Source organism: Ascaphus truei, chromosome 7, assembly GCF_040206685.1.
Source record: "Ascaphus truei isolate aAscTru1 chromosome 7, aAscTru1.hap1, whole genome shotgun sequence".
Taxonomy (NCBI): Eukaryota; Metazoa; Chordata; class Amphibia; order Anura; family Ascaphidae; genus Ascaphus; species Ascaphus truei.
The window spans coordinates 28,701,797-28,724,984 of NC_134489.1; the positions used below are offsets into that span (position 1 = coordinate 28,701,797).

The 23,188-nt window shown below is 40.3% G+C and overlaps 1 protein-coding gene across 2 annotated transcripts in view; it reads right to left on the reverse strand.

Moving 5' to 3' along the window:
• Nucleotides 1–10,702, reverse strand: part of LOC142498856 (butyrophilin subfamily 2 member A1-like) — a 44,467-nt gene extending 33,765 nt beyond the window's left edge. The window contains exons 1-3 of one of the 2 annotated variants that reach the window (XM_075607457.1): nt 10,535–10,702; nt 8,568–8,598; nt 5,873–5,973 (exon numbers count right to left, since the gene is read on the reverse strand). In XM_075607457.1, coding sequence (XP_075463572.1) covers nt 5,873–5,945 — 73 coding nt within the window. In that variant the 5' untranslated portion in view covers nt 5,946–5,973; nt 8,568–8,598; nt 10,535–10,702. Of the gene's footprint in view, nt 1–5,872; nt 5,974–8,567; nt 9,337–10,534 lie in introns of those variants that run through there. The other variant, XM_075607458.1, reaches the window with a different exon arrangement.
• Nucleotides 10,703–23,188: the final 12,486 nt, after the last annotated feature.

Consider the following 23,188-nt stretch of genomic DNA (forward strand, 5'->3'; position numbering starts at 1 on the left):
CATGTGACAGGTGACCACACTACATTTGTACACATCAGATAATGTTATAGTCCTATGAATAAATCAGTGATAGGACTCTGCACACGTATGGTGCCAACCAGCAAGATTATCAGTATAGTGTCAGGCTAGTAGACAGTACTTAATTAATTAATAACAATTGTAAAGGAGATATGTGTACAATAATATTGGCTAAAATAGCGTTGAATATGAAACCTAGTGTCTTAATAAAATGCACTGTATGTGGTTAATTATATAATTCATTCAAGTCAAGTAAGAGGTGTTTATATAATACACTTTACTTATGGGTGAATTATCAGATGGTGGCACCAAACTGAGTCAGTGCACATCAGGTAGACGCAGGGGTGCGCAAACTTCTTGAGCTGCGCCCCCTGCCCAGCAGCCGCAGCGTTCGCACCCCCCCTCGCCAAGGACTCGGCATTACATAACGTCGTGGGTCATGTGACGTCACGTGACCCCGCCGTGGCATTCGATGCATGTTGCCATGGCAACGCGTCACGGCACATGACCCTGCGGCGTCTTTTGATGCCGCGTTGACGAAGACCCAGCAGAGAGTAGCTAATGGAGTTACAGAGGCCTCACGGAAAAATAAGGAGTATTGGTATGTGTGAGAGACAGCTGTGTGTGCATACATATAGCACAGTATGCACACACAGCTGTCTCTCACACATACCAATACTCCTTATTTTTCCATCCCTATACACCAATAGGGACCACATAGTATCCACATACACTTTTAGTTGTGCTACAAACTCTCACATTTCCACACCCACCCACACCATTTATATCCCCTCTCACTCCACACACACCTTGTGTAGAGCACTGTTTATACTGTGGGCTCTCCATTCATTCTTATTCACACTGATACACATACACACTCTTTCTTCACTTGCTTTCAGTTACCCTTTGACACCTCTAGCCATAAAACACATCCACACCGGGGGAAGGACCAGCACAGATAACATTCCAAGAGACACTGTTTTTAAGTAATCCTTGCTTCATTCATTGTAACATCGCCGGAAGAAGAGATCAGTGTATCTCGAAAGCTCGCACAAATAAAAGCATTTCGTTAGCCACAGAACGGTATCATCTATTTATTTTTTGATTATTGAAGCTCGGCTAACACGGTACTGATACCTCTACATATATATATATATATATATATATATATATATATATATATATATATATATATATATATATATATATATATATATATATAGACACACAGGTATAACCGCATCAAAAAACCTCAGAGAGTCACTACTGATCAAAAGCCAAAATGAAGGCAGATGGTGGTGCTATGGGAAAAATTTATATAAACACACAAAAAAGACAGAAATCCCAATGAAAAGGACTCAGATCACGAAAAATATAATTTAAATGCAAAAGGGTTTATTAATCATGGACAGAAAAAACACTGCAACAAACTAAAAATAACATACATCTAAAAAACAATACCAGACGGGGAAAACACAGTCATCTCAAATCCCACAAAATTGCTAATTGTACCAAAAAAAAACCCAAACAGGATGCCCAGATGGCAGAAAAAATGGGGCAGAGGAGGATGATCTATACACACACAGAGGGAATCAGAGGATCCTAAAGGGGGCCACAGGTGTGACAATTAATGAATTGTAGTGTACATATAGAAAAACCTGATATGCAGGCATGCATGAGAATCAGAAATGTCACATATAAATACAAAGTTGTACAAAGCAAATATGATATTGATCAAACAAATAGATACTCAAGTGAGGGTAGACATAGTCACCCAGAGGGTATTCAAAGCACTGAAAATGTGTACAACCATGTGCTCTCCCTCTAATTGGGCGTAACTAATTAGCTGCTCACACACAGGGATAAGAGAAAACATCAAACCACACTCATATAGCAAGAATCGCACTAATACTGATTAAATAATCTACTAATGTGCAAACAAATGCTACATAAACCAGATAGTTCAAAATGAATAAACTGGAGGCTAGGTAAGGAGGACATCACCACACGTACAGTATGTGGGAAAAATTGACATAGAAAAAAAAAACCCTGGATAGAACGGAGGACAGTCATGGGTATGCAAATAATAGCTTAGGGAAAATATCACCATGTGCGTGTCATGCGCCTCCGTTGCGGGTATTAATCAGTCCTCCATGATCTGGCCACGAAGAGGTTACATATTCATTTTGGTATTGTTCACATTAACAATGCATATAACAATTTTTAAATGGTGCTCTTTGTAACACATTCCCCATCTTCAGCCCTGCTGGCAGTGCCAACTCATGGCTCTATACATCCATGATAATATTTATTTGAGTGTATTATATCTAGATTAATATTTTTTGATGTTCTCTCTATTCATTTGTACCAATTTGATTTTCTATTTTCTAAGTACAGTTCCTGCAATCTGTATGCATACCACTAGATGGCGATGTCGTTAAAGGGAAATGCTGGCTCTGCACAGTAACATTTTAAGGTTGCCATGACGACACTAGGGTATTTAAAGTGCACCTGTGGGACCCGTGCTTACTAGCCCAGACGAAGCTCCTTCACAGGAGTGAAACGTACGTTGGAACGTTTCTTTTTTTTTTTTTTTTCTTTTTTAACTTGAGAATTTATACTTTATATTAGTGCACTAGTAAGCTTATACCAGTCAGTTTAGAACCATGATACAGTGCTAATATATATATATATATATATATATATATATATACTGGCTGCTGATCTACATGCATAATGGTTGTGCGATTACAGCATTTATTTCTGTAACTAGAGCATTACTTGTTTGCCTTTACCGTCTAATATTAGCTATTTGTTCATTTGTTCATCTAGTTCAGGGGTGCGCAAAGTTTTTAACATGCGCCCCCTGCCTGCCTACCTTCCAGCTCGCACCGCCACCCCCCCCCTCCCTTTCTCGGCTCCATAGTTAAATAAATTCAGGTAGAAGAAGCTGCAGAGGCCTTGCACGGTCCCCACGGCATTTAATTTAAATGCCTTGCGGGAGAGCGTGGGACCTCTCTAGCCACTGTGTCCCCCTGGAAATTCTCCCGCGCCCCCCCACTTTGCGCACCCCAAATCTAGTGCATATATATTTTCTGCGAGTATATGGTTTATTGGCATACAGCTATTTTGCAGCCGACAGCCTACATTCTGTGTACTAGCCGGCAGTTTATGTGCCTGTTTACTTGCCGGCAATATCAGCTGTTTAAGTACTTCTCCATGGGGAGTGCGCCGACCTCTAGTGCTAATAGACCTCATGTCCAACACAAATCCTTGCAATCTGTATGTACACCAATAGATGGCGCTGTTGTGGACTGGTGACACATCTTGATCTAAACCAGAGGTGCGCAAACTGGGGGGGCAAGGTGGTTACAGAGGCCCCGCGCTGTTCAGCGCGAGGCCTCTGTAAATTCACTTACCAGGACCCACGCGTCTCGATGGAGACGGGCGTCAAATGACGCTGCTGGTCACGTAACACTACGTCACATTACCCCATGGTGTCATTTGACGCCGCATTCAAGTTAAGGGGGGACGCGACCCAGGGGCAGAGCAGGCAGGGGGGGCACAGCCGATGAAGATTGCGCACTCCTGATCTAAACCTCAGTATTTGCACACCAGGTTATATTACTACCTGATATGCACTGACTCAGTTTGGTGCCACCATCTGATAATTCACCCATAAGTAAAGTGTATTATATCAACACCTCTTACATCTCCCATCGTACTTTCAGTGTCTCTTCTGCTAACACCTCCTCCTCTATTGATCTCTCTGTGGGGGTACCCCAGGGCTCTGTCCTGGGACCTCTTCTCTTTTCTCTGTACACACTTTCTCTAGGTGACCTACAGTAATAACATCTCTTAGGTTGAATATCACCTCTATGCTGACGACACACAAATTCACTTTTCAAACCCCCGGCCTTAGGCCGAGTCCATAGCAGGGGAGGCCGCGCTGAGCCGTGCTGACGCTCCGCGCTGAGCCCCTGCATCCTCCATGAGGATGTCTTTAGAGGGGGCTCACGCGAGCGTCCGCCGGCGTGCTGAGGCGCTGGATTTTTCAGCCGACAGCCAAGCTGTTTTTCAGAGCGCTGTCGGCTGAAAACATCCAATCAGCGTGGAGCAGCGTCAACGTCACGGCACCGTGACGTCGGCGCCGTGACGTTGACGTCGGTGCGTCGTGGGCGATTGGCCCAGCGGCGTCACTGCCCCGCCTCCCTCAGTCTCCCTCTGCCTCCCGATTGCGCCTGCTGGCTCACCTGCATGGGCATGAAATCGCGCAGATTTCAGCAGGCGAGCCTCAGCGTCAGCGCGCCTGAGCCCTGCTACCCCCTCTATGGACTCAGCCTTACACCTGCTGTACAAACCAAAGTTTATGAATGACTCTCTGCGATATCATCTTGGATGGCCCTCCTCCAACCTAGACTTAACATGGCAAAAGAGTTCCTCATACTTCCTCCCAAACCTGGCCCTACTACCTCCTTCCACATTACTGTTGGAAGTACTATCATTCACCCAGTAGCCCAAGCACGCTGCCTGGGAATCACACTACTCCTCTCTCACATTCTTCTCTCACATTCAAATGTTTCTAAAACATCTCGCTTTTTCCTCTGCAATATAACAAAGATATGCCCTTTCCTCTGCTAAAACTCTGACTCAGGCCCCATTCTCTCCCGTCTTGATTACTGTAACCTCCTGCTGTCCGGCCTTCCTGCCTCTCACCTGTCTCCCCTACAATCTATCCTAAACGCTGCTGCCAGAATCACTCTACTCTTTCCTAAATCTGCCTCCGCGTCTCCCCTCCTTAAATCACTCTCCAGGGTTCCGATCAAATCCCGCATCTCACACTCAATTCTCCTCCTCACTTTTAAATCTTTACACTCTGGTAGTCGGACACATGAAGAAGACATTTAAGGTTGGGAAAGTTCTGGGAGTCGGACACGTGAAGAAGACACATGAGGTTGGGAAAGCTCTAGGAGACGGACACATGAAGAAGACACATGAAGTTGGGAAAGTTCTGAGAGTCGGACACATGAAGAAGACATTTAAGGTTGGGAAAGCTCTAGGAGACGGACACATGAAGAAGACACGTGATGTTGGGAAAGCTCTAGGATACGGACACATGAAAAAGACACATGAGGTTGGGAAAGCTCTGGGAGTCGGACACATGAAGAAGACATTTAAGGTTGGGAAAGCTCTAGGAGACGGACACATGAAGAAGACACGTGATGTTGGGAAAGCTCTGGGAGTCGGACACATGAAGAAGACATTTAAGGTTGGGAAAGCTCTAGGAGACGGACACATGAAGAAGACACGTGATGTTGGGAAAGCTCTGGGAGTCGGACACATGAAGAAGACACGTGATGTTGGGAAAGTTCTGGGAGTCGGACACATGAAAAAGACACGTGATGTTGGGAAAGTTCTGGTAGTCGGACACATGAAGAAGACATGTGATGTTGGGAAAGCTCTGGGAGTCGGACACATAAAGAAGACATTTAAGGTTGGGAAAGCTCTAGGAGTCGGACACATGAAGAAGACACGTGATGTTGGGAAAGCTCTGGGAGTCGGACACATGAAGAAGACACGTGATGTTGGGAAAGTTCTGGGAGTCGGACACATGAAGACATGTGACGTTGGGAAAGCTCTGTACACAACAATGTAATCTAAAAAGGACTGATCTATTTAAAAGGTATTGAAAATCTGAGGTGAATAAGTGCAAAAATCAATTTGATTATTGATCTCTAAATTATCTTTAAATAATGAGCGCTTTGTTTTGCCCAGAATTGCACTAAAAATGTACTGTTACATTCCCCCATTGATTTTATAATTGAATGTGTGATACAGAAAATATAATAATTACCTGAAAGTGAACCATGGAACTGTGAAACAATGATTGATAATTTCAGTGCAGCAGTAACAATGAAGGTAGTCATCACTGCTCGTCATCCCCAGAGATTTCCACTGCAAAATAAATGATACATTATACACTGCAAAATAAATTATACATTATACACTGCAAAATAAATTATACATTATACCAAACAGGCAAACAACTACAATACAAAAGAACAATTATGGGCCATACAACTACTCAATGTTAAAGCAGAAATCTGTACCACTCTTTAGTTAATTATTATTATATTATTATTATTAATAGTATTACTATTATTATTATTCTTTACGTAGGGAGGTAGCAACACCAGTGTACTCAGTTTGTTCTTTTCGGAAGCTAAAACTTCTTATTAAATGACAAACTGACACCAGATAAACAGGCACGTGTAAGTATTATTAATTAACTGTTTTACTTTAAAGATCGGTTGAACCCACACAATCTCTGTTATTCAGAACAACAGGTCTAGTAGTGTGAGCTAAACCAGGTGATGGGTTATAGTGCGCACAGTCTACTAACAGCATACCAATGGATATCTATTTTGTAATAATATGTACTGAGGGCTATGAGTTACTGAGGCCAGGTGAGATTAAATAAAAGATGAACAGAATATGGGCAACCTCACTCTACTGGGTTAGAAGAAAATGGGTACCACCTCTGCTGCTCTAGGGATTACACAGTTATAACTGCGGTTCGAGAAGCAAGTACTATTATTATTTGTAGACAAATATTCTTGGTACTATCTGGATGTTATAAATTTCCATCTTATTAGACCAGATTTGTGCAATCTCGTTTATATAGATTGTACAGGAGCATTAAACCCAATCTATGTACCTATCTAAATGGATTGTGTCTCTTTCATGGTGACTGCACCCCTGAAGAAGCCAACGTGTGATTTAATGCATTTTAATTTTTCAATTCTGCATTATGAAGCAAGCTCTAAATCAGGAGCCTTTTGTTCTGCAAATATAAATATACAGGCTTTGTTCATTACTTATCATTTTGCTTAAAGGAGCAATCCATGCAATATCCTACATGTGGATAAATCAGCTTTAATAAATCAGCTCTGTAGCCTTAGAGAATACTTAAAAAATGTTTTCATTAAACTCTTAATAGTTATGGGAGGAGTTATAGACAGCGCTTATAGGAATAGTTATGGGAGGAGTTATAGAGAGCGCTTATAGGAATAGTTATGGGAGGAGTTATAGAGAGCGCTTATAGGAATAGTTATGGGAGTTATAGACAGCGCTTATAGGAATAGTTATGGGAGTTATAGACAGCGCTTATAGGAATAGTTTTGGGAGTTATAGACAGCGCTTATAGGAATAGTTATGGGAGTTATAGACAGCGCTTATAGGAATAGTTATGGGAGTTATAGAGGGCGGTTATAGGAATAGTTATGGCAGTTATAGAGAGCGCTTAAAGGAATAGTTAGGGGACAAAAACGGCACAAGCAATGTGCTAATTAACTAGGATGTCATCGAACGCTACAAGCCCACTTATCATAACACCCCCTACAGACTCTGTAAGTTCTCCCTACTTACCACTTTAGATTGTAAGCTCTTCAGGGAAGGGACTCTTTCCTAATGTTTACTTTTATCTGAAAATGCTTATTCGTATTACTGTATGTCAAGTGTGTTACTGCTGTAAAGCACTACAGTACGTGCATGAGTGGCGCTATACAAATAAAGATCTACATACATGGAAAACATGCATCAATGTAGGTGGCAAGTAAATTGTAAATACTTTACATGTGGTACTTAGGCTATTATGTTTTATGTATATGTATATATACACACATATATACATAGATTATAGTGGCACTCCACTAAAACTAATGTATTGCCTGGGTGCATAAACTGCAAAAAAATTGGAATAGAACAATATCAGGCACTCAAGGTCTTGTGACAGATGACAAGAGTTTTTCTCTTGAGAAGGGGTCATTTAGTTTAACCCTTTGGCCATAGCATCCCAAGCCTGCGAACCACGTAAAGGCAGGCCCTGTTCGCAAGTCCTATCACTACCAGATAAAATACACAGTATACCCCTATTAGGATTAAAGTTCTCATTTACCTGTATTAGGAGGGAGAAAGACCAACATTAGAATGAAAAGACCTGCTGACTTGGGAAGTCAGCTTTTCACAAGACCTGGAGTGTAATTATATATACATACACATATAAACACACACGCAACCATTTTAGTATATATTTAACACCTTCGATTTTATAGCCAGCAGCTCTAGCAATTAATTTATTAATTAAGATATATATTTTTTTTCAACTAAAAATATTTAATAGCTACATGCATTTAATAAATTGCAATTAAATAACATTTTACTAAAGATAGACTTCAGAGGAGGTCTAAAATTCCTATACTCCAACATCATTTAAAACCAAAACACAGGGTCGAGGGCACATTGTCATCTCTTGCAGACAGGGACTTCTAGAACGGTACATTGCGTGTACAACGCAGTAATATATTATTTTCTTTAAGATGTAGCTATATTGCTATCCAAATTCATACATTTATACGTACTGTATATATACACACTCATACCAGTATATTTTCTCTCTTTTCTGTGCACACACAAACACACGGTACAGAATGTATATATACACGCACACATTATGTGCTGTGTCTGTTAAGTAAATAATAAAGGCTTACCTGAAAGTATTGAAGGGAATCTTGTGCAGATCTTGTGCAGATCCGGGGAGTCACATATAGGAAATAAAGCAGAGAAACAATGTATGCTGCATGTTACCGTCCCATACAGTATTGTTCCTGGAAATTACACCCTAACCGTGACTAATACAGTAGCTGTCTATTGGAGAACTGAAAGTGTATACAGTAGCTGTGACAACGTTTAAGCAGGAAGTGACATGTTTAAAGTGGGTGACTAATGACTTGATTTTTACCCAATTTAGATAAAAATAAGAGTTTTTAGATCATTTTAGTTTGTAAACACGGGTTGTTGAGACTTGGGAGGGGTTTTATTTCCTTTGGCTACTTCCTTTTGTCTGACGTCAGTTTCTTTCACTCTCCTTATCTTTATTGGCTCTCAAGGGTGGGGTGGGAAAAGGGTAAGGGAAATGGGTGTGTGTGTCTGTGTGAGTCTTCTATATTCCTGCTATCGCTATTAAACACGACTGAGAGGCTTATGACTACATATAAAGTGATACATGTCAACTCAATGATAAGGATTTTTTAATTATTATTATTACTTTCATTTTTATTGAACAGTTTTCAAAATTATGCGAAGAGGATAAATAATAAAAAAAGGGGGGATACATTGATACATAAAATTGGTGGTATCACATTTGGGGAGGGGTTAAGGGAAGAGGGAAGGGCAGGGCCGCCAACAGAAATCATGGGGCCCAGGACAAATGAAAGGAGCAGCCCCGCCCCCCCTCAACCCATAGCGCGCCTACCACGTCAAAAAAAATTTTAGCACGCAACTTTTACTTAACCCCCCAATACATATAAAAATATACCCCCACCCCCCAATACATATAAAAATATACCCCCACCCTCCAAATACATATAAAAATACCAAGTCCAGAGGCTCAGCGATATATCCCCCAGCAGTAAATAAATATCTACAGTACTTGTAAGTATTAGAGGACGCTGGAAAACAAGAGGTGAACCTCCTCCCCTGAACTCACGAACACCGGGACTGGCAGACAAGCGGGAGAACTGGCAAAGCTGCAAGCGGCAAGCGGCACAACACACAGCACCCTTCTGCAGTTCAGCAGCACAGTAAGGCCACGAATCCAGCAGGTCTCAGGGAGCGCCAAACCAGGACAGTCAGGCAGGGGGTGCCCCAGGAAACAGACGATCTCCTATATATATATATATATATGTAGAGGTATCATATATATATATATATATATATATATATATATATATATATATATATATATATATATATATATGCAGAAAACAAGAAGAAAAAACAGGCACACTCCTAGTGTGATAAAGTATAAAACAGTATTTATGGGATTGTAAAATATAAAAAGCGCACTCACAGAGTAAAAATAATAGCATTTATGAGATATACTCAATCGCCTTGAAGCTGTGAAGGGAATGTATCAGCCTGTCCCGTTGGTGCCACCTCTGGTGTATCCGTTGGTTCAGCAAGGTGCACTGGAGCCACCGCAGCCAGATGATGTAAAAATCAGCAACACGGTCAGAGACTCCCTCCAGATACACCTCCCACAGCTCTCACTGCTCACCAGCAGGCAACCGCAAAACCGGAAGTGACAGCAGTCCCAAGCAAAATAGCAACAGCTCCAAGGTACTCTCTCCGTTCATGCAGTAATGTCAGCCACAAACTCTTTGGGAAACGCCCTACGCATTTCGTCACTAAGGACTTGGGTGCGAGTGCATTTCCTCCCCCCCTCCCCTTTTTTACCATTAAATGTACAATGTTACGCTATGGGGCGTGCGCTCTCTCCTCCTTTTATTATATATATTGTGACATAGTCCAAAGATGTTAGGCAGCTTTCTGCCCCATTTTAGAGCAGAAAGTGCAGGAATAGCTAAAAATGATCCGTTCCACATCTTCCCATTAACTCAGGCAGCTGGATGGAAAATCCAGACCACAGATTACAATGGCTCTAGTTCTCCCTCACCTGCTCTTCTAATCACATGCACAGGTATTTAGAGCAGAGAGGTTTTGCATTTCATTCTCTCTCCTTAGAGCCTGGAGGCTGGGGGTATCGCTGCTCCCCTGTTTCCAGTGTCGGGGTTGATGGCTCCTCCACGTATCACAGTACCAGAGGATTTGCCAGGACACCACAAGCAGATAAGACAAAACAAATGGTTACTGCTGTTGCTAAAAGACTGTGCTGTATCTTGTGACCCTAAATGAGAGAGCATTGTTTTAAGCTGGGGAACCAGTTTGTTGGCCAGCAGCTGTTAGAGAGACTGATTCTGATGTGTAGTTAGATCCCTGAAAGGGATAGGATTTTGCTTATATGATTTTGGTTTTATTTCTTGAAATAACAGTGTGGGAAATATTGTAACACTGAAATATGTGAACTGCTGAATGAAAGTATCTGAGTACCTCTAACCTTCACATGTTAAAGCTGCAGTACCTTACTTGGATGAAAATAAAGCAGGCAGAAGCCTGAGTTAAGCAGCATAATACTTTGCATGATCCTGTTTGTTGTATAATTAACCCTAGAAGACTGTGTCGGGAAGAACCCAGACAGACGTCAGCACTACAAAAGAGGGGCGTTTGTCACATGGTGGAGAATGCGGGTCGACACTAAAAAGTCTGTGGGTTTGCAAAGAAATGCGGGGGTTTAAAATGGCCGCCCAGCTGAACTAAAGTACAGATGCTATGAGTGAAGTCTGTCCCACTGTGTATATCAGTTGTGCTTCTAGCATACACAGAGAATGTGCGAAGTGTGGATGCAATAGCACCCTGAACCCAAACAGAAAACCAAAATGTTTTGCTGAAGAAAAAAAAAAAATTGCATCTAGCAAGTGCTGTTTGTAAAGCTTATGCCTTTTGCTGAAGTGAGTGAATTTGCAGCTAGCAAGTGCTGTATGCAAGTTGCTGAAGTGAGTGAAATTGCAGCTAGCAGATTGTCCCTGCCGGGTTTCTAAAATGGCCGACGTGAAATGTTTGTTTTGTAATGTACATAATCATGAAAAACAGTGTCCCTTCAGGCCATACGATGATGATGATGATGACGACTCATATGTGGCCCCTGGAGGAGAGCCGTACCCACAGATGAATTTAGTATGCTGGGCCTGTCATAAAGTAGGTCACATGGAAGATGTGTGCCCCAAAATTTTCAAAGACAAACAGCTGCAAAAACAAGCAACGCCCTATGAGTGCAAGCAAGATGTGGAAGCTGATACCAGTGAGCTTGTGCCCAGTACCACTGATATCTCTGGAGCTAATAAAGCAAAAAGAAAGAAGAAAAAGAAAACTGTTCCTCAAGTCACAGGGGAAGTGACCGAGCCACTTGAACCTGCGCTGTCAGGACATGCGTCAGAAAGGCGCCGAGATGTGCTGCAGACCGGAGTGACTAGCAGAATTGTCACGGGAACAGTGGCAAAGGAAAAGGAGGAGAAAAGGGAAGCTGAATCCTTGAACCAGGATAAAGAGGCTTTGGTTTCTGCACTCCAAGCTGCCCGCCATGATTATGAAGTCCTGCGGCAGGGATTGATGAAGGAGCGAGAATGTTGGAAGAAGGAACAAGAATCTAACAATAAGGTGCGAGAATGTTGGAACAAGGAGCGAGAAGCGAACGCCGAGTTACAGAGGTGTATACTTCCAGCTTTACAAGAGCACGAGACTTTGAAGAAAACAGAGTCTCTCTTACGGAGTGAGCTGGAAGAGGTGACGACTAGTCTGAAAAAGGCCAACACCGTAATTGCCACCATAGAGGAAAAACAGATTAAGGGCCTCATGCAGTAAGCGTTGATAAGGGAATTATCACCATTTTATAGCCAAAATTGGGTTTGAGATTCAGTAAGCGCCGATAAGTGCTTGATTTCGCCAGGTTTCGGAGCCGATTATTTTGTTATGGCCAGTCGGCTGCCGATAAGCCTGTTTTCGCCACTGATCGCCACTTTTTTAAATCGGCTGGATTCAACAAAAAAAAACAGCTTATCGGGGCTGATCGGCACTACGAAATTGAGATGTTATGGCCGATTTCTCCCGCCAACTAAAGTTGGCAGTTTGGACGGGAGAACGATCGCTAAGGCTGCCGGAACGGCACTTAGAAAAAAAAAATCTTCTGTACATCAATGGAGTCAATGGAGCGGGGACGTATAACAGTATAGTACTGTTTACGTTTCATTGCTCACAATACAAACGTCATTTGCATTACAGTGTGGGGGGCATTCCCTGCATTGTGTCACGGCTGACGTGTATTATTTGCATAACATTATACTTTTACATGTTTGCAGCATTTGCGGGTCACATTACTCATCATGTGATGATGTGGCAAGGGAAAATACTATACTCAACTCTTAAAGGAGAACCTCACATCATAGCACACATTTTACTGCATTGATCGACAATTGTTTACATGATGTTACACATGTCACACATGTCACACATACACCGTATATTCATGTTCCTTTACATTACACAATGCTTGTAATGTGTCACGCATCTTTAAACGTTCATGTACATCTAAATTCTCATGTTTACATCTACGTTTGGTCCTCCCTATTTTCATGACGTCACTTATTGGACGCTCAATCACATTGCATGTTTACATTGTAACCGTAGCATTACAAGCACTTCAACCTAACTTATACACACATGTACAGTAATTCATCATTGGGACACCTTGTTAACTCATTCTATACCAACTATCCTCCTTACAGAAATGCATGCATATGCACACGACTATTCATTGTTGGCAACATGTCACAATAACATGGCTAATTACACGTTACACAAAACTTTTCCCACATCAATCTCAGCCTTTTTGTCTCATTACATGACTGACTCTTGCGTTCACAAGTTTTACATGCATTGCACATGCAACTATTTATTTGCAAGCAATGTTTCTACAAAGCATCACGTCACATCATTGGCAAATATCATCATTCCCTGCAGAATACACACAACAACTGCACACAGCTTGCCACACAAGTACTTTATTATGTTCATGTAAAACCTTGCATTTTACTATGTCACCTGACATCATTATACCTATTTAAAGGACGCCCATTACCTGCTCATTCACAGCTACTCATTTCAAAATGTTGAGATTGTTTAGGAGACGGAGGAACATTCTTTTCTATGACATGTTTGATGATGAAGACAATCATATAGGGCAAGGGAGGGACACACCGAGGGACAGTGACAGGGACAGTGACGCGGATACGACAGGGACAGGGAGAGGGACAGGCCGAGGGACAGGGAGAGGGACAGGAGATCAGAGGAGAAGACAGAGGAGACAAGTTGTGCCTCGTCCGCGTCTGTACAGGGAGAGAACCCTGTTAGATGGGATGAGTGAGGAGGAGATTGTAAGTCGCTATCGTTTGAGTTCAGCAGCAATCTTAGCTCTTTATCAGGAGATAAGGGGAGATTTAGATTTTTTCACAGCCAGAGGTCGTGCAGTCCCTGGGCTTGTTAAAATGCTGTGCTCATTACATTATCTTGCTTCCGCGTCATACCAGACAACTGTGGGCATAGTGGGCGGGGTCTCGCAATCTACATTCTCGCGGGCCTTGACCCAGTTTCTCTATGCACTCAATAGACGCGCTAGGAATTATATTCATTTTCCTACAGAGGCGACAGAGTGGCTGGAAGTCAGGACTGGCTTTTATAATATAGCAGGGATACCATGTGTGCTGGGTGCAATCGATTGCACACATGTTGCTTTGATTGCACCTAGTCAGAGTGAGCATGTGTACCGCAATCGGAAGCACTACCATTCACTCAATGTACAGGTGGTATGTGATGCGACGATGAGGATAATGCATGTGGTACCCAAATTCCCTGGTTCCAGTCACGATTCCTCCATCCTGAGGAACTCTTCAGTCTTCCATGCGTTCGAAGAGGGACATTTTGAATATGGTTGGCTGCTGGGTGAGTACACATTTACATGTTATAACACAAAACACATTTTTATTTAGGAATGTTGGCATTGTAGAATTTGATCACTAATGTAAGCTTATGTGTGCTCCATTCATTATAGGTGACTCAGGATACGGAATTAGGCCGTGGCTCTTGACTCCGGTGCTAAACCCTCAAACTGAAGCAGAGGAGAGGTACAATGCAGCCCATATATCTACAAGATCTGTTATAGAGAGGACATTTGGCCTACTCAAGACCAGATTTAGGTGTCTGGACAGAACTGGTGGGGCTCTTCTATACAAGCCTCAAAAAGTGTCTGATATTATCCTTGCCTGTTGCATTTTGCACAATGTTGCACTCAGGCACAATGTACAATCAGACCTAGCTGAGCCTTTGGTAGACGAGCATCCCACCCATGTAGCTGCTGAAAATGAACAAACAGCCAGTGGTGGCCAGACACGCCAGAATCTCATCAATTCATTTTTTTCTTGTAAGTAAAAACAGATATGTTCCAAGTTCTACTTTTATACTTACATTATGTTATCTTAACAATAATTTTTTTTTATATAACCTTCTGTTAGGACACAGATGAATATGGGTTGCACACCTTTCTTTTCTCTGCTGTGTGCACAAAGGGATGTGGCACCGGTATGTTATTGTTGCACAGGTTATATAATCCCTCTTCAATTGTACTTTAGTTGTGTGTATGTGAATACAACTGGGGTAACAAAGCACTAATATTTTAGCATTGTGTTGTTCCTTATGCTAACACAATACACATATTATGCCCATACTCATTCATGCTTCTAGTATGCTTACATACAATGTTATTGGTGCAGTGTAACATGTACATCCATATGATGTGTACACCAGGCTCATTTACATTTTGAATGTCATTAAATATACATGGTGTTGCACATTTAACACCAAATACACACTTTGATGTGTTGTTTACGGTACTGAAGATGGCATGTCAATGTTTGCAATTTATATATTGTTCCTTTGCATTATAGGTATATTTGCAGTATGACTGATCATGGTATGTATATTTGCTGACATCTCTCATAAGATGTGGCTACCTCAATCTTCCTATAATTATTTGAACTAAAAACCCAACATATTGGTGTAAACACAAATGTTACATATATGTACTTTCTGTATCATGTATATGCATTTAGCTACTCTTGAGGTTTCATGTGCATTGTATTACAAAATGATTACTCACATTTCATCACATTTTATGTATGTTTCCTTATAATTTCCATTCATGTAATATAGAGGTGTTTGGAGAAAAGGGGATAACTGTACTTATTTGTTTACTTACGGGAGCACATTCATCACTAGCATAGACACACTTTTTAAGACAACTGTTTGTGTCTCTATCAATTGGTGTAGGATCCATGTATAACACCGACAAATGATAACACCAGCTTTATTATGGTAGCTTATATCATCATATTGACTATACTATGTATTTTTAAACGATTAATAAACACCGTAAACTATAGTTAGTTAGGTTAATGAAATATACACAGAAACGTACTTCATAACATGATGGTGATGTCATATTCAGAACATCATGCATTGGAGGGGACCATAACATCTGGCCAGTAACATTATTTGCTACAGTCCCAAACCATTTTATCTACATACATATGTAACAAGAGATTTTAAATATAAATGGCTACTTGGTTGTAAGTGTCCTTTACATTGGGAGAAGGAGTGGCTCAGTGAGTAAAGACACACACTGGCACTGATAGTTTGAAGCAGGGGAGTCTGGTTCAATTCCCGGTGTGGGCTCCTTGTGACCTTGGCCAAGTCACTTTATCTCCCTGTGCCTCATGCGGCAAAAAAACATTTGTACGTTCCACGGGCCAGGGACCTCAGGCTGAAACATGTGTCTGTAAATCGCTGCGTACAACTAGCAGCCCTATACATGAACATGCTCATATTATTATTATTATTATTGTTACATAGTTTCGACAGTCATACGTTCCATTACACAATAGAATACACAAATGTGTTAGCAGAGTGGGAATGGTTGTTATATAAAAAACACACCATGTCATAAAATGTTAGTAGTCATTAAAGAACACTCAAGAAAAATTCAAGAGGCACTATTTTGCAACATCATTATGTTAATTAAGTGCTTATGCAATATAGGCATAAGGGTATCACTTTTTTAATTGTTTGTTAATAAGCGCTGCAAGCAATATAAAATTAGTTCCATATGTAGTATAGTAGTCGGTGGCTCCTCCTCACAATCATCTCATATAAAGGTAGACTCTTCTGAAATCATACATTGATCCGATTGTATCTTCCCCGACATCTCTGAAATACAGCAAACACATGATGGTCAAAGATGGCACCTTACTATATATGTATCCGTGACAACGCGTTACACAGCTCTATATGATTGTGTACATACACACGTCACTCATTTATATGTTACAACTACAAGTGTACATCAGTATGTAATTTTTATTATCATTTGTAGCAGCCATAACTATGTATATGAAGTGAACGTTGCCTGTATACTGAAAAATGTGCGCGCACATCTTAGTGTGCGCACGCACTTCACGCTTGGCTCCACTAACTGTTAGCGCATGCGCAAAACAAAGCGAACGTTGTGCGTTCAATACATGTAGAAAATACCAGTAAACATCACATCTTTATTTCAAATACAATGAAGATGAAACTAAAATCATTCTAAACGAGTACATCTGTATTCTTTTAAACCAGACGTGTTTGGACAGAAAGGACGGCCGATAACACAATGCGCAAATGCAATACGTGTGACGTCATGTTAAGCCAGCGTGAAACGCACGCTAACACTCCTCCCACTCAATTAACATTCGGCTAACGCCCAGGGTACGCCTACAAACACTGAGCCGCACGCATCACACACTGCAGTTACCGTTACTATAACAAAACATGACAGCCAATAGGCTTTGAGGCGCGCACGTCGCTTGGGGGCGGGACTTACATCAGTAATCCTTTTTAAGGACGCCTTGGCCCATGACAAGGGTCCCACGTCATACGTGGTGGACCCGGTTTTCAATGTTGTAGATGTTGCATGATAACAAAACAGGTATGTGTTAGAGTTATGGAAAAATGTTGCTAATATGTTTAAAGGGATAGGAAAGTACGTATATGTATACCGTCAGCAATGTGTACTACTCTTTCAGGTTCTACTATATTGTATTAGGAAACAATTTGTTTGTGATCGCTACATGTTATGCAGTCTGCAATGTTACGCTGTATCCACGCATTGAAAGTGAAAATGGTGGTTACAAAAAAAAAAAAAATTTAAACGCAGAGTCAACGCATAACGATTGTTATATTTACCATTCTTCTAGAATTAACTCTTCGCCTGGCTGCAACTGGTCGCTCCAGAAATACAAGGCATTTTCATCCACGCTTGACCCAACCGCTGAATCCAGTATGACACATATCTCCTCCAGGATGCGCTCATAGGAATCGCCACTGCTTTCTTCAAATAATTGGTCGGGAGGTAGGTTCATTTCTTCGGGTTCCCATTCCAATGCATTTTCAGCTGGAAGGCTTGGTACATAATCATAGTACTTTTGTTCTTGTACAATGTGGGTTTCAGGAATGGAGGCTGCAGATATTGCAGCACGTATCGATTCAAACGGATCAGTAGTAGCGGATACATTGCTATTGCCATTAGGAATAAATATGCCTTTCACGACAATATAAGTGCCGTCTTTCAGGAGAAATTGTTTTTCCGGGGCAATCTTCCAGAAACCATAGGTGTGTTGTAGCTTATCCTGGTCACGTTCAAAAAATTCATTACTTGATAAAGTGAATCTTATTGAGGAATTAAAATTCCGTGCATGCTTACGGTCTTGGTAATAAGGATATTTTGCTCGAATGAAATCATCGATTTGGCGTGTGCTTGCTTTCTGTCCGCGACTGTTCAAGATGGCTTCACAGATCATGTACTTATACCCTAAAAGGGGATTAATATTGTTAACGAATTCATCAGCCATGTCTGAGTAGCACAAAAGCTGTGTGCAGGTCTGTGTTATTTGCTCATCAAAATGAATGTGCTGAATGGCTAACAAACTCCTGTTTTTCCTTGTCAAGGTCAACAAAACTAACTACTTTGACTCCTTATTTCAAACGCCAATTGGATTTGTTTGTCTAATTGGGTTAACAGTTGTGGTTTGTGATATGGGACTGTGGGAGAAACATTTCTCCTTCTTTTATCTCGTTTGTGAAAAACATCCCTAGAATTTGAATGCGTTCACATAGTGTTTTTTTGAACAGTAACAAAGACCACTGTGTGAAAATATTTCTTAGCCAGGCATATCAGTACAAACACACACCTGCAAAAAGAAATGTTTTTTCCCCGCTTACATTTCTGTGTGTATGTGAAAGTCTGGTTAACTCCCTGTCTGCATGAGTTTAAATACGTGTGTATATATATATATCTAAATATATCTCTCTTATAAAAATATATATATTTATATATTATATTTTATTTTTTTTAATATTGCAGGAGTACACACAACATTGATGGCAGTAAGTATACCTTGTATGAAACCTATTTAAATGGTGAGAAACATGATTGAATGAAGTAATAAACATTTGTTTAAGCACAATACTGTTAGAGTCTCATACTTAGGATATTTCTCAAACATTATGCCTGTATTATTAAAATAGTGTGCTTTCACAAGGAAGCATGAAGTGTATTAGTTTGTAAAATACATGTATACCAGTTTATATAGTACTATATATATATATACATATATATATATATATATACACATATATATATATACACATATATATATATACACATATATATATATATATACACATATATATATATACACACATATATATATATACATACACATATATACACATATACATACATATATATATATATATATACATACATATATATATATACACACACATATATATATACACATACATATACACATACATATACATATACATACACACACAGTGTCTGTGTATATATATTTTTATACATTCTGAGATGTTATTGAAACAAGAACACACAAATGATTAAAGGACAAAATTAGAATGCCCAAGCAAGGCAAAGGTAAGTAATAATTTACACATAATCCTGCTGTACACGTACAAGAAAGATGTTTGCAGTTACTTAGGTGTTTTTATAAATGCATGTGACTAATATGCATATGCAATTCTTACATCAATTAACACACCCAAATGCAATGTTTTGCTGCAAAGTCAATGGCAGCTTCTCTAAACTTTGCAACTGGTTCCAGGTGGACCATTACTGAACAGACGATTAATACATAAATATTTATAACACTATTCATTAATTGAGTGTTAACATTTCCAAAACTTCACGTGTACAAGAACATACTTGAAAGTTTGGAAACAACACAGTCTTCAGCATACATACAATAGTAATTAGATAATGTGAAGTCAACAAAACAAGGCCAAAGACATATTTTCTGAATTATAACATTTATTTTTTTTGTTCCTTTTGCGAGCGAGTAACAGGCCTGCTTGTTGTCTCTTGAATTTTCCTTTTTCTTTTGCCACCAACTTTAGGCACAGCAGAGCCACTTTGAGTGGCCTCTGGCACTTCACGGGCAGGGCTTGTGGGCAGTGACTCACCTACAGGGCTTTTGGGCAGTGACTGTTCACCTACGGGGCTTGTGGCCAGTGACTCACCTACAGGGCTTGTGGCCAGTGATTCACCTACAGGGATTTTGGGCAGTGATTCACCTACAGGGCTTTTGGGCAGTGATTCACCTACAGGGCTTTTGGGCAGTGATTCACCTACAGGGCTTTTGGGTAGTGACTGTGAGCAAGTTGGTAGACACTGCACAAGTGATGGTTGGTCTGTTTCATGTGTGTCTTTTGTTGTTTTTGACCAAAAACTGGTCAGTAGTAACTGCTTGTATTTTGTTTTTGTGGGCTCCTTTGTAGGTGTCAGCTGCTGATTTTGTACAGATGGCAGTGGTAGTATGTCGTCAGGAACCTGCACAGCAATCTCTGCTACTTGACCGGTAACATTTGGGCCTGGTGAATGAATATCAGATGAATGTGGTGAAAACTGACCTGCATGAACAGATCCTGGCTGGGAGGTGTTGAATTGTGGTACATTAGTCATTCTCCAGTAATTAGCTTGTGTTTGCTGAACAACTAATGCTTCGAATGAGGTGTTGATTTTTTGCAACTGTTTCGGCACTTCAATGAAGACTCTGTGGAGATGTGCCAATTGTGAAACTGTTTCTTCCTGCAGTGCAATCATCCTTTCCAGCACTGTCATGAAGTCAGAATGGCGACGATTTTCTGCTTCCACAATTTTTCCCTCAGAAGCTACAATTGCATCGTATGTCGTATTTGCTGGACGATTTGCCGGTAAAACAGTTTCAATTGGAACGTCTTCATGGTCACTTGCTTCTATTTGTGTGTGTATGGCGGTGGCGTCATCATCATCATCATCATAATCCTCTTCATCATGTTCTACAAATAAATGTACAAATTATTAAATGTCATGTTAATCTCTGCTGTGTTACTATGTAATTGTACTGTGTCATAAGTAACAACTAACATGTTTCCATACGTTTTATAACCTCACATTAAAAACTACCTTGACTTAAGAATAATGTTTGGACTCAGTATGAAATATGAGTGAATGAAAACTTGCTGTAAACTCAAAACTCCTACATGATAGTTAACATCACTAACACAATACAAGTTGCCTTACACTTCATTTTCACTGACACTAAGTAATCCTATTTAAAGAAGATGTGCAAAACAAATAATGAACATGACAACATAACATATAGAAGAGCACATATTATATGGCCACCAACTGATACACTCACCTTCTAGGTGTGTTGAGCTGGCTGACCCAGGTGAAGACACTTGTTCAGTCTCAGGTGACACATGTCCTTCAGGGGCAACTATATATAACAATAACATAAGTTTTACATTTACATGTGTAAATATTGAACAAACAGTTATTGTATGTTCTGTATTTATGAGTATCTAACAGCATAATTTCCTTAACCCAAAATGTGTGTGTGAAAGTGAACATAAATAGTTGTAATAACAATGTACATGCCTGTGTACTTAGAAGTTTTGAGTTCCCTAACATACAACATACTATGGTTCTGCAGTAATGCGTGAGGAAAAATACATTAAATTTGTACATAAAAATCATATGTTGTGTAGTGATATCAGTATCATAATGTACATAACTATCATGAGATGACCATTCACAATGGTTATCATGAAGGTGGTCATATTGCAAAAAGTGTTGTTTTTGGTAGAGGATATGTGTGGTACATTAATATAAGATGTGGCACACATGAATGTGGCTGTGACTAAACAAGACAAGACATGCAGTGTGTGATAATGTGTCGTTGATAGTAGTTCAACTATAGATATGAGTGAACTAATGTGTGACGTACGGTTTGATAAGTAATGAGTTGTTGGGGCATTTAGTAGCTAAAGTGAAGCTTTCAAATGAGTGTGATTAACTTCAGTTGTGCTAGTCAGGTTGTAAGAACGGTATTCCCTTCCCCAAAAAGCCTAATGAGCCACACCTTTCAATTACTTGAAACAGGTGAAAATGGTGTGAACTAAGTTGCCCCTAAAATGAGGCTGTAATTAGTGTGTGTGCTGAACCCCACCCCCTCTGTTGAAGTGTATGCTGTGATGAGATATTAATTGCAGCTGCTTTAACACAATGGTAGATGAGCTAAATAGTCGTGTGCAGTTTTGAAGTTATGAAAACAATGACATAAAATATGATACGTGTGCCTCATTATGCTGTCTGTATATGACTTAAAGCAAAAATGGACCTTTTCATAAACAACTATAGATGTGTTAGTGCAAGTGATGTTTGTAGGCCGTTGCATGCAATATATTTGATGCATGCTTAAAATAGGCAGTAATGTCATGTTTGTCGGAGTAAAATAAATAAATACACAATAATATTCTACATATTTCTGTTCTGTACCTGTAGCTAGTAATAATTTCTGATTAACATGTGTTACACATGTGTACTACCCTGTTGTTCCCCATCTTCGCCCACCATCAATTGCTTCCACTGCAGCAATGCATTTTGGGAATTCACATGTAAATGAGCACGCAATGGCACGTGCTATATTAGTTACTGCTTTTAGTAGGACTACAACATATATGTCTATTTTGAGATATATATGTATACAGAATCAGACATATACATATATAGATGCAGGTATGCGTATATTGTGAAGACAGTATAAAAAGAAGTGTAACTATGCAAAATAACTGTAAGCAACGACACGCCTAGTACAGTAATATTTCTCACCTGGTGGAAATTGTGAGGGGTAAATTCCTATATCACGGTCACCAGGTAAGCCTTCCACGACGACGGGAAGTAATTTTGCCCGAAGCAGCTCCTCCAATGGACTTAATATGAGACGTTGTGGTGTGGGCCCACCTCCAGTGCCAGTAGCATGCACGCGTTGGTGTTGTATTTTCTTTTTCAATTTGGACCTAATATCATCAAATCTCTTGTGACAATTCCGCTTGTCCCTCACATGATTCCCACACGCATTGACACCAATGACTATTGTGTCCCACATTTCTTTTCTGCTTGCTGAACTTGTCCGCCCTTGAAAAACATATAAAATATATGAGGTAAATGAATAATAATATAAGCACCAGTTTCCTACACTGCTAGCTGTTCCAAGAGATAGCA